This window comes from Acomys minous (assembly GCF_964271855.1).
Source record: "Acomys minous genome assembly, chromosome: 7".
Lineage (NCBI taxonomy): Eukaryota > Metazoa > Chordata > Mammalia > Rodentia > Muridae > Acomys > Acomys minous.
Window position 1 is genome coordinate 105,024,389 of NC_140488.1, and position 19,061 is coordinate 105,043,449.

General features: G+C 51.6%; 1 protein-coding gene across 1 annotated transcript; it reads right to left on the reverse strand.

The window, feature by feature from the left end:
• Window positions 1-16,687: 16,687 nt before the first annotated feature.
• MAGEH1 (MAGE family member H1) lies at window positions 16,688-18,127 on the reverse strand. Its single transcript, XM_084790602.1, has one exon. It carries the CDS (start codon window positions 17,861-17,863, stop codon window positions 17,207-17,209), a length of 657 nt encoding a protein of 218 aa, XP_084646728.1. The 5' UTR covers window positions 17,864-18,127; the 3' UTR covers window positions 16,688-17,206.
• Window positions 18,128-19,061: the final 934 nt, after the last annotated feature.

A 19,061-nucleotide genomic window follows, 5' to 3' on the forward strand; every position in this document is an offset into this window, starting at 1 on the left:
AAGAAAGAGATAAGGGCATTCTTGAGCACAGCCTCTGAACCATTGCACAGACAAAGGAAGGAGCAGGAGTGAGTCCAAAGCACCTGCACTGCACTCCTCTTTCTAGTTCCCAGAGTCTCATGAGAGGGTGTCAGGGGGCGTTGAGACGGGCTATGCTTGGTCCCGTGTCTTTGAAGTCTCTTCCATCCAGAGGCAAAGGCATCCCTCCATTGAGGCAAAGACCACCTTTTACCTCTTGGGAGGGCTGGATGGAATTGCAAAGGGTCTTGGTTGAGAACGCCATGTGGAGCAAGAGAGGACCCAAGGATCCCCTGTCTCTTGAGCCCCAGGGTGGACCCTGGATGCTTTGGGAGGATCACTCCCCCTCCTGTCTGCTCTCAAGTGTGCCTTGACTAAGTTGCCTCAGTCAGCCATGCCCTAGTAGGCAAGCAGATAAAACCACAGGGCCTTAGTAGGACCATGCCCCCGTTCCTGCCACGTGGAATGGCTCTGTGTTCGCCAGCATGCACATAGGAATGAGGGGCCAGCTCCAGGAGAACACGATTCCCTGGACAGCACACAGCAGCTCTCACAAGTCTCAGAGCGTGCTGTCCTCCTGACCCTTCAGTGCGCCAGGACAGTGACAAATCCCTAGGAGATCACTTGGAAACTGTGCTTGTCCCTGACCTAAGGGTAAACATTCCAAATGGGAGGTGGGGAGGAGGGGATGGGCGAGGACTTTTACCTCAATTCCAGGAACAAAGAGACAACTTAAGTCTCACCTAAAAATTCCACAGATCTGTTGCATCTTGTCCCGTGCTCTGCTGGTCACAGCTTCCAGGGAGCCATGGTAGCACTTGCCTGGTGTGCTCTCAGGAGCCCATTTCACCTCAGGAGCTTCCTGCCTCTGCCTCTGTATAGGCACAGAGGGCACAGCCCCCTTTGCCCAACGCCTGCCCTTTCTCAGCAAAGTAGGAAGAGCCTAGGGGACTCGGAGGCAAGGGTGGTGGTGGTGATGGTCTCCACAAGTGTGGCTGCCAACACTGGGCAATGTCAGCAAGCAAAAGCTGGATAATGGGGATACTATTTTGAAAGGGGAAATAGTTTGCCATTCCTCGGCTAAGCATCTGTGATCTAGGACCAACGCTGGACCACATGTGCGTGCGTTCCCTTTAGGAGATGTGGCTTGCAGGGGCCAAGGGAGGAGGCTTTTGTGCAGGAGAATTCAGTCTCCAAGAGTGAAAGAGGAAAGCACAATTCTTTCTCCCCGCAGCAAGCTTTAGCTGGATTCCCAGGAGGATGGGAGTGCTGAGTGAGGGGAGGAAGAATGGATGGTGGATGAGGGAATAGGAGACAGAAGAGGAGTGAGCATTTGAGGAAGGAAGAGGCTAGGATTCAGGGCCAGACACAGGGACACCCAGGGAAAGATTTGCTTGGGTTTGTGGGAGCTGACACTGTTTTTCATGAAAACGTTCTAAGTGGATGTGTGGAAAAGTCGTTTGCAATGGCGCTTTAGCCCACCAGCATTGAGCCCTCAGTGAAGGCAGGAAAATGAAAGATTTCCCAAAGTCTAGGTGACGCGGTGAAACGTGGACCCACGTGGCAGTGCTAAGCCTCATTCACTTCCCCTTATCCTCTGGTAGGACAGCCCAGCTGGGCTTGGGCTGCAGCTCAGTTGCTAGAGAGCGTGACCGGCCTGCCCTAAAATGTGGGCTGTGGTACGTGCATCTAATCTCAGCTCTTGGGAGGGAGAGACAAGAAGCCCAAACTTTGGGCTAGATAGTGACTTCAGGGCCGATTTCGGATTCCGGGAACACTCCCATCCGGTCCTGCACAAAGCAACAACTCCCACAAAAGAAAAGGACACTCTCTTGTTTTTTCATAATCTCATGACAGGGTTCACGGGTCATCTGGAGTGCCAGTAAGCACAGTTCAGGCACCCTGCTGACTTGAAGGCAAATACGTGCAGATCAGTCTACAGGTGGGTTGTAAAGACAAACAGGAGTGTCAGCACCAATCAGTGTGGAACACGGAACGAAAGTCCTAGAAACTGTACACATTATTACCTTGTATCACACTCAGAAAGCTGGTGTTTGTGTGCGGATCACGATGGTGCAGTGTCATAAGCATAGCATCTGTAATCTAATACGTACCCCGAATCGCTGAGTTCCGTCTCCATAGTTTCGTGGTGCGTGCTCATTTGCCCTGGGTGTTACAATAAACACCCACAGTGGACTTAGTGGAGGAAAACAGTACAAATGCGTTCCGTGACTATTCTAGGGGTGGGTGGTCAAACAGTAAAGTGCTGCAGGATAGTGATTCCTCCAGTGCCCGTGGAGAAACAGCTTTTGTTGCTCCCAGCAGCCATCACTGCTGTTCTGGCCTGGATGGTGCTGCTCCCTGGATTCAGTCTGTGCTTTCACATTGCAAGGTCTGCTTCTGTAACTGACACCTTGCGCCCTCCAGCAATTCAATTTAGGAAAGGGGCATGCCGCCCTGGGAATGGACCCCAGTGCAACGGGGCCTCCCCTGTTACTAAGGACAGCTACGATGGCGCCACCTCCAAGAAAGGTGACCCTTTGAAACAACATATTTGAGGGATTGGTACCACTCAGCCCACAGACACCAGCTGATGAAGCTGATCAGAGCCCACTGTCACCGTGATTGTCACAGCGGGCTCTCACATTGGAGTTAACCTCGAGGTAAGGCCGAACTCTCTTGGGGTAGCCATATTTTCTGATAAGGCCCAGTCTAATGAGGAAGCAATACTCAGTTGCTGAGACACACACTGAGAAACAGAAGCCTAGCATTCTGCCTGAACAGGTTTCTGAAATGGCCCTGCTGAAAGTCACTCCTTCCTCCTGACCCTGACACCATTTCCTCAGAGGAAGGCAACATTGTAAGTAGTTAATAGAAGTGACACAATGACTTCAGATTTAGTGGCCAAAGTGCAAGTGACTGAAGATCCTTTGCCCATGAGATGTAACCGATCCCCTCTCCTACCCAGAGGAGTAGGTAGGTGGAAAGCAAGAGTCAGTGTGGACAGCGAAGAAGTGACTTCACATATGTACAGTTGCAAATTCAGTGGGGAACATGTCTTCATTGCCTGCCCACGTGCTCCCTATGGTTGGGCGGGTGGTGTCCATAACCATTCTAGGGGTTGATAGCTCATTTCAGTCCCAGCAGAGCACACAGAGGGCAGTCCCATGGTATGATGCTTCAGAGAAGGGCACCATCTGCAGTGAAAAGCCCTATGCCATCACTCCCCCTCTACAGCTTTGTGAGCTCTTCATTGCTTATTCAGTCTTTCATTCTTTTCCCACTGAGTGCAATTCCTGCTGCCCATGTGCTCAGAGGCTTGTGGTCATCCACTGGGGCCCAGACAAACTTCCAAAGGCCACACTCCAAAGGAAACTGACTCTCCCTTCCCCCAACAGCAATCAAGCACCAATAGGTGCTCAGCTAGGGATGGGGCCCCTCCCGCCTGCATCCTGGAATTCTTAACTGACTTGCTCATATGCAGGGTCCATGTAGGTGGGCAAAGGCCATGTCATGTTCAGAGGACAAGCTTACATAGCTCCCCTCCCTGTCCTCTGGCACTGATATCCTTTCTGGGCCATCTTCTGTGATGTCTCCTGGACCTGGGGGGGAGGTTGTGTGGAGAGTGGCAGGTGGGGTGGGGAGCAGTGTGGGTGTGCCCACATTCTGTGCTTGAGCACCTTCAGTCACCTATTTCAAGACTAAGAACAGTCACGTATCTCTCCAAGAACCACTACCACTGCACTGGGGTCGAGAGCTGCACAAATACGGGACTCACGCATGCCTCTTCAGTGAAGACGGAGATAACATGGTGATTTTGCAAACTCTGTCAAGGGGTTCTCCCACAGGGCCTATGATTGCCATGGCCATGTTTTTGGGGCTGGTTTACAAACAATCCCCGGTGTAAATTCACTCCTATGAAGCAAGCCTTAAATCAAATCAAGAGTACAGTTGCTTGAGCCATAAATAATGTTACCGCTGTTGTACTAATAGGCTCTTCTTGCCTGGCAGCCCACTGTAGATGGAGGCAAAGTGCAGGCTGGATCAGACTGCTGATGTCCCAGTCCCAGCCCCGGCCTCCCTGGCAGCCTGCACCATGCCTCCTGCCCCTGTGTGAGCTAGATAGCATGGAGAGATGGCTGTTGAATTTGAAACTGATTTCTCTGTATCCTGCAAACTAATGTGTGGTGATTCTGCCACAGGGTATTAAAGGCCTACTTATGGAGGGAAACCAAGATCCGCGACAATCCCCTGTGTTGTTGTGAGGTTGTTTAACTGTAAAGGGGAGGAATCCACCTGGACTGGAGCCTAAATGCCTGTGCTGTGCTCTTGTTTCATTCTCTCTTTGTGCGGGAGTATGGGCATGCTTGGTGTCCATGGGTGCTGGTGCTTTTGTGTTCTTTACCTGACCTGAATTCTGCTCCTCAGGAAATACTCATATGAGTCAGAACATCATTTTTAGTTCAAATTCCTTTTCATTCAGAGACCCAGGGAATTGTTATAGCACAAAACACCAAATTGCCTGAGAGAAAGGAAGCAGCCTTAGACCAGCGTTATCTGCTTAACCCTCATCTCCATGCTGTCCTCACAAGGTGGTCAAGGAAGTCCCAATTACTGCTTGGGAGATAAACTTTCTCTCGGGACACAAGAGCTCTCAGAGGCCACTGCGACCTCATCCAGAGGGACAGCTCTCCTCTCTGGGGTGACCTGGCTAGGTTCTGCTGATCCCAGGATCCACAAACTGAGAGAGTGCTTTATGCCTGTGCTTTCAGCTTCCTTTGAGCAATACTATGCTTAGCAGCAAGGGAAAGCAGGTGACCCAAGAAAAAGGATGCATGCTGCTATGAACACAGGCAAAGATTATGTCTTGCCTTGGGCTCATGAGAGCCCACGTGAAACGTAAATCCCTGTAAATACCACGACTTCCTGAATGCCTGTTATAACAGGACTTACATCTTTAACCGTTTGGTCAACATAAATTTGTTGCTTGGGAAAACGGACAACAGTCTAGTGTGGCACGCTAGCATGGATTCGCCCTTCAGGCCATGGAAGGTGTCCGAGGCCACCCTGAAGAAATAAATGTTCCAGACTCTGAGCTTGCCTTGGTCACTAACATGTAGGCTGTGGGAAAACTTCTCACTGAGGCTGTTTCACAACCGTGTGGGGCACCACCAAGATCTCTGAGCCATCCCTTTCCTGGTGCGTGCCTTCAGCCAGATCCCCTGCATTGTAGACTCCCACAGGATACTTAGCCCCATGGTACTTAGCTAGTGTTGCCACCACCATGTCCAAAACAGGGGAGGAAGGGAAGGTGAGGATAGCTGCTCTGAATCACATCTGTCAAGTTGGCTGTTCCAAATGTGAAGAGCGTGGCCCCCGCTGTCCTCTGAGGTGTGTACATGCCAAAGCTAGACCCTGCCAGTCTGGTCCACTTGTACAAGGCCTGCAGAGCCTCCTGTACCCAAGAGCTCTAAGGCAAGTAACAGCAGCCCCTGATGACACTTCCTGGAAGTACCTGCTGTTGTGTGCTCAGGCCCCACGGAGCCGCTTCCCTCACAGATACAGTTGCAATGTACTAGCTGTATGTGTTATTCCTCCTAAATGGATGGCCTGTGTGCCTGATGGACGCATCTCTAAGCCTGGAGTCATGAAAGGCGCTCTCTGGTGCAATGGTTACTGCGGTGCAAAAAGTCCAACAAGGCCTGCCCTCTGGATTTCAGTCTAGCAGCTGTCCCCTGTATTGCCAGGAGAGTTGGCCAGGCCCTCTCTTAACAGAATTTCCTACTGTTTCAACAGATTGGGCCTCCTCTCACTGCTCACAGGTCCCCTTGGTGGAAAATCTCACAGTCTTGCAGAGCCACAGGATGTGGTGAACACTCTCTCTAGCGGGCAGGGATGGATGGGAGTACACGGTGTCTCATCCACTTACTCTCGCTCCACTCTCACTCTCAATGGCTTCTGTCTGGCATCTCTCTCCCATCTTCCTTGCCATAGCAGGCAACAGATACTCCTGGGACTCATGGCATTGTCCTTTGCCTTTTTTTGGGGGGTGGGGAATTCTGAGTTCTGTTTTCCAAAATAAGAGCTTCTCCTTTCATCATGCAGGTGGGTTTCACGGAGGTCATGCCAAGGGGTTGCGGGGTTACACAGTAGGGAGCAATGCAGGGAAGGACTGAGAGGCAGTGGCCATGTTTGGGCCCTGGATCTGGGTTGTTTTGGCCCTGGGAAGTGGGCTCTCCTGTGTCCTGCTGTTCTAAGCACCCTATGTGCTCCTCCAACTCAGAGTACCTGCTGCTGAGGAAGAGGAAGTATATTGTCCCCTTCCCACAGTTCCCCTTCCCTGAGGATGGGAACAGCGGAGGTGAGAGGAGAGGAAAAGAGAAGAGAAAGGAGACAAGGAGGGGGAGGCAGGAGAGAGACGCAGAGGCAACAGCAGGTGCTGGAGCGGAGACAGGGAGAGATGCAGCAACATGGCAGCAGCAGAGCTACAAAGACCCTGTGCCCTTGGTGCAAGATCATGGTTGTCAGATCTTGTGCCTCCCTCTGTGGGTTTCAGGGCCATGTGCAGGGAAATACGCTGGGAGCAGGTACTCAATGTCACTCTCTTTCTGCAAAGAGTCATTCTTTATTAGTCAGACCTAACTTGCTCTCAAGTGTCTTCGTGGTTCCATGGGCACATGTGTGTGTGTCACGTGGACTAAGACGGTGGTGTGATTTTCTCACGGCCTGGTGTGGTGGCTTAGGAGGTGCATGTGAATACATAACATCACATTTTGGGCATCACGTGCCTTTGAGGCTCCTCCTGTCTTCCTGTGGCTGAGATGGCACATGGATGCTTGCAGTCCGTGCCTCTTAGGTACCTGTGAATTTGCAGGGTGTGTTGCCTGCACACTACTCCACGAGGGACGTTTCTAGAGTTGGTATGTAGAGTGACTGAGAATGTGACAGTGTACGTGCACAGCACACAGGGATATATGTGGGAGAGAACACGACAGTGTAAACAACCACGTACCCAACACACACACACACACACACACACACACACACACACACACTGATAAGGATGTGCCTTCTGATGATTCTGTACCTCAGAGTACCTGGAAAGGCGTGAAGTGGTTGTATAATGCTAAGGGGACATTGGCACCCATTTTGTAGGATAAGTTGTGGGGTTCATTGATGGCTTGGAGTGAAGACGGAGTATGGGTTTTTGGGGGGATGGGAGCACTCTTCTTTTACTATGGTGCCCAGTACGTGGCTGTGCAAGCTAGTCAGCCCATGTTGTGCACACAAGCTCTCCTCTTGTGGGATGGGGAGAGATGGGACCGCCATGGCTAAGGGGGTATCCTAAGCCAATGGGTCCAGAGAGATGAGGTTCCAAGGCAGGAAGCAGACATGTCAGGAAAAAGGTTAAAGTAGGTGCTACACATGCAGGTGGCTCCCTGGCTCCTGCAAGTGCCTCAGGGCCCACAGTGGGAGGCCAGACATGGGTAATGCATAACCAGGAGATGGGCTACAGCCCAAAAGCCGGGGAAGCTGTCTGAGAAAGTAGGTGCTGCCACAGAGCTGAAAGGGACACAAAGTCTGAGGAGAAGGGGTCGCCTGACAGGTTGGACTGTGGTGACACCTCCCACATACGGTGGCCTGACTTTGGCAAACAAGGATGTCATAGGCCCCAGTCTGTGGGCTTGAGACAGTGGCCAGGAGATTCTAATGTGCAGACTGGGTCTGGGATGAGCTCAGTGCAAGGGAGAAAAACTCTGCTGAGGGTCATAGAACCTTTTTTTCATTAACACCTGCCTTATCTCAGGCACTTCCGGGACAGTTGCGATGAGCAAACAGTACTTCTTCTGCAGCTGGAGGGTCGGTGAAGGGATTTAATTGTGTCAAAAGACCAGGTGCAGAAATCAGTGAAGAAACTGCCCCTGGGCTAAGGCAGATGGCCCAGCTCTGAGAAGTGGGCTCCAGCCAGCCCGGCAGCTCTTCCTCAACAACACATTCATGTGGATCCTTAAAAAAACACAGCCTGTGGTGGCCGTATGTGTGTGTGTGTGTGTGTGCACACGCGCGGACGGGCGCGGACATGTGTGTCTGCCCATATGTGTGTGTGCACTCACTTCCATGAGTGTGTGTGTGTGTGTGTGTGTGTGTGTGTGTGTGTGTGTGTGTTTGAGACAGAGAGGCTGACATGCATGTGTATCTGTGTGAACTACAGGAACAAACATACCCAGGTTTTGAGCCCCATTGCTGTCTTCTCTTTTCAAGTGCCTCTTTCTCATATTTATACAGGGCTCTTCTAACATGTGTGCTAATGTTCCTGTGAAACTTTATGTAATACCTGTGACTCTCAGCAGCACTGAAGGAATGCTGTGATAGAGATAGAAATTGGAATGAAGGGCTGAAACACCAGCCTTCCCAATGGAGGGAAATGTGGGTTTAGAAGAGTCGATTCGAGGTTCCCGTCAGCACACTGTGATGACCAGAGTTGTCCCCACCATTTCCACTGGCATGCCAGCTGGCCTAGCCTAATTGCCTTGACCCTCCTCAGGAGAGTCCAGCACCACAAGGCTCACTGTCTCAGCTAGAGGCTTTAGCCAGGCGCTCCCAAGGATGTCTGCAATGACCTGTTGGATACCTAGCACCCACACACAAGAAGGCTTAGTGGCCTGTGCCACTCCTCGGCCCTTCTGGAGCCAAGTGTGAGATTCTCTACCAGGGAGGTCAGCGACGCTAGCTACATGTGCTGACAGCAGGAAATGGCCCCAATCAGTGTACACAGCATGGGGAGGGAACTTTAAAAGGATGTGAGCTTACAGAGCAGGAGCTTGCCTGGAACTGCTGGCTGGTATTCTAATTCGCAAGGAAATCACCTTCCCTGCAAGTCTTGAAAGGGCTGGCACAAATGTTAGCCTAGGTAACCTGTGTTTTGAGGGAATAGGGCAGTACTAAAAACCTCCATAACTTTCACAGCTTGTAGATATTTGTACAATGGTCACAGGCTTTTCTAACAGCCTGGGGCACAAGAGCAGATCCAGGCAAGCTTCTCTGAGCAAGAACATCAGTTCTCAACCTGTGGGTCAAGACCCCATTGGCTACTGTCTGTCTCCAAAAATATTTACATTACCGACCATAATAGGACCAAAATTAGTTATAATGTGTCCACAACAGTCATTTCATTGTTGGGGGCTCCCCCATGGTGTGAGGAACTGTCTTAAAAGGTCTCAGCACTAGAAAGCCTAAGAACCAGTGACCTAGATTAAAGGCCAGTGGGCCCCTGTGCGGATGACAGCTCCTCCTGTGGAAACACACTACCTAGCACATGGTCTGTCCAGGGCTGTCCATGAGAGTGCACTTTTAGGAAGGCCTACGTCATCTACCATGAGTCTTTCAGAGCAGACAAAGTAATGCAAAAATTCAGACCCTGGGGTTTATAAGTCTTCCCCAGTTCTCTGATCTAGTCCTAGTCTTTGTTCTAGCAGTCCGTACACTCTCTGATGGATGACATAGAAGCATTGCTGGGCCAGTGTCTGATGAGAAGGGAAAAGCAAGTTTCTTCCTTCACTACAGAGCGGGATGCCTCAGTCTAAGGGTCACTGAAGGTCCACTGGTGTCTTATTCCCAACGTGTACCCAACAGTGGAGACATCACATGGCGAGGGACATGCCAACTGCAGGTAACACGTGTTAGTTTCTGGTTGGTCTCCATGTAGCAGGGAGTAGACTCCTTGGCCTCGGGCCTAGCATGTGCTCTCTCAACAGCCAAACTGTCCATCAACTGCCACCACCAAGAATTCCGAAGCACCCATCCCTAGGCCAGGCAGCTGCTCTCTAGGACCCAACATTGCGGATATCAGGGCAGGCCCAGAGCTCCCAGGAAACTCTAGCTCAGAGCCTACAACAGGGCCTTGGGAGGGCCCTCCTCTGAAGACCACGTGGGAAACATCCAATCCTGATAACTGTTGCACTACTGAAGAGAAGGTACAGAGAAAAGGCACTAAATGTCCAACTGCAGAGGGAGGGGCTCCACAGAGACCTCCCATCTCATTTCCCTCTCCAGGACACTGGCTAGCTCACAGGGATAGTGGTTTGTGTGGTTTGTAAGTCCTCATCTGCACACACACACACACACACACACACACACACACACACACACACACACACACTCGGATCTCTCCAGCCTCTGTTCCAAGCATGTTTATGTCTCGCGCTCACCAGTGAAAACAAACATAGGTTGCTCTGTGGAAAGTGGGGCCTGCATTAATGAGAACAAGCTCGCCCACCCTATGCTGTGCCCTTCCTCCCAGGTGGGCCTTTTCTCTCTACTATGGACGTCATAACCTGGGCCCTGTCATGTGTGGATTCACCACTTGACACACGATTGGAGTGGGAATGTAACAGAAAGAAGGGGATCCAAGCCCAAAGAGATGAATATGCACACATAAAAAAGCCCTCAGTAGAAAAAAAAAATCATCGTCGTGCCTGGGCATGTGTGTGTGCCTATGTGTGCACACTCACAAATCAAAGTTTGTAGTGCTAAGGGGAAACACATACCTTTAGGTTTCCTGGGAGCTGTCACCACTCTAAGCCACTTACAGTGCCAACTGGGCCAGGTAAAGGTCCCTTGGTCCAGATGTCAGAGTGAGACCAGTTCTGGGTGCTGGTTGTGCTGTCTGTCTCAGTGGCAAGCTGTGAGACTCTTGGTCTCACACAAGGAAGCTAAGGTGGCTGAGATCCTTGCCCCTCAGCCTAGGAACTAGCCCAGTGCCAGCAGATCTAGGAAAGTGTGGCAGGGCAGGTGTCAGGACTATGAGTTGTGGCTCTGTAATGCCACTGAGAGCGTCTTGGGTTCATAGACTACACTGTCCACACCACTGCAAGAGGCCGCTAGACCGAGGATGCTGCTTTTTTATCTTGCAGAAAGGCTCAGACTATGTCCAGACATAAAAGCCTGGACAGCCAGAAGGCTCAGACCCAGAGCCTCAGTCTCCTATCCCCTCTCTTTGCTCACTTCCGTTGGCCAGTCAGGACAACCACCACCCTGTGAGCAGCCTTCTCAGTTGAGAACTAGGGGTTTTGATATCACCCACATAATGGGTCCTTTGCACAGTAGTTGGCATTTGGGTCCCTAACATGTGCTTGGCAGTTATCTGATGCTCAGCAGACCCTGCACAACACACAGGCAGGACGCTGGCCACGGGCATGTGAGGTAATTGAGTCTAGAACATCCTGTCCCAATCCTGCTAATGGGCAGCCCACGGTTTGTCCTCGAGCCATGACCTTCTGTCTAATTATCCTGCTACCAGTCTCTCTCTGCCACCCCTGTTCCAGCCATTTGCCTCCCTCCAATTGCCCTCAGCACCGGCTTCCTGAACCCCAATGGATGTCAACCTTCTCTTGACCCCCTCACCTCCTACTACACTCCGATTTTCTCTTCTCCCCGCTAAAGCAATGTTGCCTTTCAGATGGTTTCAGGCTCAGTGTGCACACTGTGTCCATTGTCTCTTAAATCTGTCCAGATCAGGCTTGTGCCCCAATCCTACAATGAAGGTGTTATGCTAGGTGTGGCCAGGGATATCTCTATTGCTAGTTGCAATGGCTGCCCTTCTTTCTGCTGCATTTTAGCTCTTGTCTCAAACGGCTTTGTCTCTCTGAGGAGAGTGGACTGTGTGGCCCTGTTGGTACAGCCAATTTCATGGTTCTCAGGGTGCTCTTGGTGTTCCCCTTCCCCGGTGGTGTGCACCTCTTCAGCTCCCACTGTCGTTTCTCCTCGATGCTGTCATGCTTGCGGGGTGGGAGGCCCTGCTACTTATCTGCTGCCTTTCTCCATATACGGACACCCACAACCCCCAGGACAGCTCAGGCAATGTTTTGGCTCCAGATCCTATCTACATATCTGCACCACAGACCGTTCATGCTGGCTCGTTTCATGTCAACTTGACAAAAATCATTGTCACCTGAGAAGAAGGAACATCAATGGAGTAAATGTCTTCATAAGATTTGGCTGCAGGCAACCATGTAGGGCACATTCTTAATTAACAACTAGTGTTGGAGAGCCCAGTCCGCTAGGGGTGGTGCCATCCCTCACCCCCTGATCTTGTGTTCTCCGCTTCCATGAGAAAGCCAGCCAGCAAGCCTTGGAGAGCAAGCCAGTGACCAGAAACCCAGCCTGGCCTCTGCATTAGTTCCAGCCTCCAGGTTCCAGCCCTGTTGGCTTCCTGACCTTCTTCCGTGATGGACTCCTATGTGGACTTGGAAGCCTCATTAGCCCCTTTCTCCCCTGGGCTATGGCATCGCATCATTGCACTGGTAACCCTGAGGAGCGCACCACCCACTGGATCCCAGAGTTTTTGTGAAGCACTTACGCAGTACACATGGGTACCAAAGACCATCGGAACCCAGCATGTGCTGTCTTCAACCACCTCGCCAGGTGTAGCACCCATTCTCCATTGCGGCACCCCCTATATCTGGCCATCCTGACCACACCCTAGTAAGTGCTTGGAGGTGAATGGAATAGCCTCAGTTCAGGCTTGCCCCCCGCCCCTGCCATGCCACATCCAGTACCCCTAGAACTCTGTGGAGGTATTTCCTGAATTGCAGACAGAGGCTGTGGTTTCCTCATCGTACCCTGTGGAGAATGACCGGGAAGGCCCCAGTGCCCGTTGCTCTCTTGGCTTCCTGCCTGTTCTCTGTGCTTCCACCTCCCTTACCTGCATTTGCTCTGTGCTGAATACACTGAGCCACTAGTGGTCCTTCTCCAAGGCATGTCACCTCACTTGCTCCTCTACTCCACCCACAGGGTGCCTTGCCCTGTCTGCCTCCCATCCTGTGCAAACTTGAGGTAGGTTCCCCCAAGTGCCCAGCGTGCTCCAATGGAAGCCGCGGTCCTGCTCCTGATTCTTTTTTGTCTTCTGTGCTTGCGCTCTCAGCTCACTGCATCTCCCACGGGCTGGCCTTTCTGGCCTTCAGTACGTATGCCTGACGCTCTCTGACCTTAAAGCCCGGGCCCTCATTTCTGAACAACACTTCCTTTACACATCAGCAAGGTGAACCCTCTTGCCCTCTTCCTTTATTTCCCACAAGCCACCCCTGCATGGAAGTGGGCCTTGCTTATACTAAACTGTTGGTTGAACCCTGGAGCCTGGTGTTGGGGTTTCCAGTCCTCTGCTCAATCTCACCCAGCTCTGAGGTCCCCATCACCCCATCACCATGCCTCCTGCAATCAAGGCGACTAGTGCTGCCTCTTTTCACTATGACCCTTGGCTGGAAAGCTGTATGTCTTATTTTCTATTTCTTAGCTGTCGTGTGCACTGTTCGTGGGGTGAAGGGCACTTGTGAGTTGTTCTCCCATGCATCACACGGGTAGACTGCAACCTCGCCTGACTAACAAAGGCACACTGTGTGGAAGGGTGACTTTTACAGCATTGTGCCAGGTTAAAAAGCACAATGCGGTTCATTTTGGAGGTTTCACAGCAACAAAGGCTGGTTCATAACATCTGGAGCACGGAGCGGGCACCTTTGCCACTTGTGCTCTGCACATCCTGAGATATCATGGTGAAGGGTGCGTGCTCCTTATTTTCTGACCCCCTTGGCTCTCATCCAGCACGTTCTTCTTCACGGTGGCCCTGGGTTTGAAGGCATTGGACACAGAGGGCTCCTCCCAGACTGAGTGGTGTCATGGTTTAGCACTGGGATGCCAAGCTTAGCCTTGACTGGGTCCGTTTCCCCATGTAAGCCTGTCATGGAACAACCGTGGGTTGCCAATGACCTGTGGGAGTTATCTGAGTTTCTGCTCTTGTCATCCTGTCCCAGAGTCCCTCTTCCTACAAAGGGTGGTACGCACTGCAGAGATAATGCAGGCAAACAGCCTGAGAAATCGCTGGCCTAGTTTAAGGACTCAGTAAAGTCCAGGCTGACCAAGCTGACACTCTTGCTAGCCTTGGAAATGCTCTCCCTCTCTCCTCCCCTCTCTCTCTCTTCACTTCCCAAGCCCCTGTTCCCTAATCCACTGGAGGGCTCTTTCTCTTTCTCTTTCATCCTTGCAAACTCAAACTAAGGCTTTCCTACTGATTTCTTGGAAATGCTGCGGCAACGGGAACAGTTTACTCCTCTGGTTTTTTGGAGGAAGGCCTCTTAGCTTCTGTCTCATCTTCACAGAATTGGAGGCTGAAAGCGTGTGTGTGGCTGTCGCCCTGAGCATGCTCTCTTGCTCACCCTCTTCCAAGATTCCTCTCACCTGGCTCTCCCCCCAGTGCTGGGTGTTGCTCCTTTCACAGCCACTCAGCCCCTACTCCTCCAAAGCAAGTGTCATTTTGCAGTCCTTCAGTAGTGTGGTGGGAAGACTGAACCGGCAGGCAGATGTGCCCAGCCCCTTGAAGGTTCCAGGCCTGGGCCAAGCAGGTCCCCCAAGGCCTTGTTTCCACACTGGAGCTGAGCATGGCCTCCTGCTGCTGTTGTCCCTGGTACAGAGTACCTGGAGGCTTGCTCCTGTTCCCTCCCCCCTATCCTCCCCCCTATCCTCCCCCCCCCCTCCCGGGAACGGGCACTCCTGCTGTAGGTCATCACCAAGCTTCTTGGCCTGTGCTCCCCAGGAAGCATGTTAGGCTGTTGGATCTTTATTCCCAGGAAACCATCACCAGATTCAGGCAGGTTTTAGATGGACGTAAATCACATCCGGCCCCGAGCTAGCTGGCACTCTGTAAAACTGGTCCAGTGATCCTCCTTCCCTGGTAGGGACAAGCTATGACACTCCTCTGGCAAGCATGAAGTGCTGGAGAGTCCTTTCTGACACAGGCTCTTCTACCTCCTTGCTGCCTTGCCTGGAGTTGAGGCACTGCTAAGAGGAACCTTCTATGAAGAGAGGAGAAATTGAGTGTCTCCCCATTCCCTGGAACTGATGGCTGGGGACTGAAACTTCATTTCCTTTGAGGGCAGAGACCCTGGGGGCTGTGCCTTGGCAAGCCATAACAGATGGCAGGGTGGCCTAGAGAAAGGAGCTCTGGGAGTGTGGAGAAAGAAGCAAGGTCTGAGGTCTGTCACTCCTGTGGCTTTGGCCCAGAAAGCTCTGTGTTGACCTCTCCCTTGATTTTTTAGCTCCCCACCTCTTGAGGTACATTGACAAGCATGCACTTCAGGGGCAGGGAGAAGCCTCTTCATTGCCTGTGCCAGGCCTGCCCTGCTCCACCTGAATCATAGAAGGCGCTCAGCCCGTGCTGGGAACTTCTGAAGCTTCATGGGTTCTGCTTCTGGTGGAAGCCTCTTCAGCCTGCACACTGCTGGCTGTTGCTTGGGCTCTGCATAAAATCATTGCCTCCCTGTGCCACACCCAGGGACCAGGCCTCATATTCTGCTAGGTGCCAGGTGGAGCTAGAGCCAAGGAGGGAGGAAACTACCTTGGCCACTGGGCTCTGTGTGGCCTGGCTGCTCTAGCCAGTGTGTCCTGCTCCCTCAAAGTGGGACTGCACTCCCCTGTCTTGGTGCGCTTCTCAGGGTAAATGTGGCCAGCTCTAGTGCTTGCAAGTGCTTCTTGTGCTTGTTCTCAGCCAGGTAGCTCAGGAGAAGTGGGGGGAGGCTCCCATGTCTCCACATTTACACTGACCACACTACCTCAAGAAGAAACTGAAATGCCAATAATACTGCCTTGCCCCTGAAAACACAGACACACAGAGTGACAGACACAGCCAGAGAGACAGACAGACAGACAGACAGACAGACAGACAGACACACACACACACACACACACACACACACACACACACAGAGAGAGAGAGAGAGAGAGAGAGAGTTTTGAGCAGTGCAAGAATCTCTCACACCTGAGAAATGTGTTTGCCTCCGTGCTGTGAGGCTCCTCCACATTGGATCTTCTCTCAGGCCCCTCCACCATCAGAAGTCAGCTGTTTCAGTGCCTTTCTCCGCACTGTCCCAGAGCCACCATGAGCATTGATGATTTTATTATCACTGCCTTGCTGTGAAGGGTAACAGCTGTCCTGTGAGGCTGGGACCTCTCTTTCCCTCCTTTCCTTCTCCTTCCTTGCTCTCTGCTTCCCCATTCACATACTTGAGTAGTTCACCGAGGACTTTTTATTTCCCCAATAGCCACATTGCCTTCATTGACTCCAAGTTTAACCTCCCACCCTGACATTAGAGGAGCTTGGGCATGGTGGTCATAACTCCACCCCAATATTAGCTTGAGACCTCAGAATAGCACTGCCTCAATGATTTTTCTGTCCTTTTTTCCCTTTCTGCTACCCCACAACAATCTATTTTCCCCCACCACCCTTCTGTCAACATACCTCTATTGTTTTCTATTTCTTTATTACTCTAGAAGGTTTCCAAGTCTTTACCAATTGCTTTTCTATCAAGGTGTGATAAGTATTCGGTGAAACACCCAGTTCCAAATAATATATGGCAGCCCTGCATTTTTTCTTCATTCTCCAAGTGTTCCTTGGATTTTAAAGCATCCTATGAAACCCTCTTTTTCCTGTCCTATCCCCCAGATGATGTCATCAGCCCCATACTCCATGATCATTTTCTACAACACTTATTCCATTTCCACCTTTCCCCCCTTCCCACACAGTCTAGAAGTTTCATGGAAACTGGGTGCTGTCTGCTAAGGACTGCCCCTCGAATCTAAATTTGTACCTCACTTAACCGGTGGACAATAAATGAACAAAACATACTATTCACTATGCTTTTATTTATGCTATTTGCGCAGTAAGCATATTCACAGATGTGTTTCTTTACAAGACACCAGACACAAGGGGAAAACAGAACAAATCTATTATCTTCCTCCATTTACCATTGTACTGGTTATTCCAAACTTTCAAAGAACAGCTTCTTTCAGTGGTACACTTTCCGTATATCACACAACACGACAGAAGGCCTTCATTTAATAAGGTTAACACAGCTGTTGTGCCAAATGCCAACGACAGTAAAAATAACATAAACACCTTCTCAATTATATATTTAAACATATTGTGATTCTTAATCAACAGTGTTATAAAACGAATACAAGAGTACAATATCTAAAGCAAACACTATTTCGCAGTGTAACAATTAGCACTGATCACGAATACCAAATACAGTGCCCTCCCCACCCTCCACATACATCATTTTGTATTCAGGACCCTGCCTATCTACTCGATGGAGTACTTTGGATTCTCCTTTCCATTCCTAAGGGTCTGCCTGGGATCTCTCTATGCAGTGGAATAACCCCGAGCACCTGAATTGAGAATAGCCTCAACCTCTGCATCATCATCTGAATCCCAGTCATAGTTACATGGCCAGTCTTTGGAGCATCGGTTCCGAACTCTTGCCACAAAATGCATGACTTTCAGCTTGCTGGATTCCACGTGTGCTCGAGGGCCCCAGAAGAACTCATACTCCACTGGGCTGCTGCGGGGCACTGGCTTATAAAGCAGATACCCTCTGCGCACAAACTCTTCTGTAACGACCTTCTTAGGATCTCCAAAGATGCTGTGCTGCCTCCCAGGCTGCATCCCTAACTTCCCCAGCACTTTCCACACCAGGGCTTCCTTGGCGCTGTTGCCCATGATGAAGATGAGGGCTAATATGGACATTAGGAGACTTTTCTTGGTGCCCTGAAAACTGCTCCGTGTAATAGGCTTTTTCACTAGGGCAGTGCTCGAAGCTTCCTCAGGAGTAGTGGAGGCCTTCTCTGGAGTGCTTGTGTCTTCCTCTGGGCCGCTCAGGTATTCTTCCGGTGTGCTGGGGACCACAGAAGCCGCCATCGGGGTCTGAGAGGCCTCTGAGGCCTGGATCTTGCGATTGTTGCGATTCTCTTCTGCTGCCTTTGCGTTCCGGCGGCGCCGACTCTTCCGTCCCCGAGGCATGGCTCCTGGAAAGCGCTGAAAGCCCGCAGCACTTCGGGGAAAGGCTATCTGCAACGTCGGAGTAAAGTGGCTATCTTACGCAGGTTCAGCCGCGCGAACCGCAAACGCCAGCGGAGTCTTTGTAGCAAGTCGCTTTCTGCCACAAAGCCCTGTTTCCCAGGCAAGCTGACTTGCGCAAGCAGTCGCCGCCCGCACCCGCCGCAGCGCCAAGCGCGCGAGAAACCGGAGCAGCATTGGCCCCGCCCCTCCTGCCACGCACACGCCGAACACCCAAGAGGAAGTGGGACGCTCCCGCACAGGAACTTCCGCTAGCCAAAAGGAAAAGGAGCAGGCTGCATTTTGGGTCCCACAAGGGTAGTTAGGACAGCTAGGGGGTGCAATGGGGCTTGTCCTGTGGGCAGGATTGAAGAATATCGGTTTTCTTTAGGCAGGTGCAGACGTTCTCCTTTTGGTTCAGGGGCTTTGGCTTAGCAGTAGGCTTTTCCATTGTCACCCTTGTAAAACTGGTTGACGGGTGGGGGAGGGGCGCAGCAGGGCACAGCCTTGCAAAAGGTCTGCTGACCCCAGCCCTCCTTGGCTGCCTTGGCTTACACAGCACATTCATTCTCCCGCCTGGTTTTCAGAAAGCGTTTATGTGTGGCTAATTAATTCGCGGGCCCATCAGGGACCCGAAGAATAGACTTAATGACCAAAGCGGTGGGTGAGGGGAGGAGATGGGCGTGCAAAGCCAGCTAGCAGTGCGCCAGAGGCGCAGAGCCTGGACAGTGCTTGCTAGCTACTCGTTCCTTCGCCTGGTCAATTAAGTGGGGCCAGTGAGAAGATCAGACTTAGATTTGCGCAGCCTCACAGAGGCCAGGCTACTTCCTGGCAGGCCACAGAGGAAGCAATTAGAATAAGAAGCAGCTGGATGAAAGTGAGCTTTAAGCCTGTTGCCATGGGGACTGAGAGACAGAAAGGCATTTGAAGGGAGACCACTGGCAGGCTTCAGACAATGGGTGGGAAGGGGGAGCAGAGAGATGGTCTGGGGCAGCAGGAGCCCAGGTTTCTAGGCCAGCGAGGCAGCATACCTGCCTGGACTTGTTTCCCTTGGTGCACACCCTGAACTTTGCCCACTCCTCCTTTCTGCTCAGACCCCTCTGCCTGAAATGCCTTGCCTCCATCTCCACTCTCTAAGTTCCACCTGCTTGCTCCCAGGCAT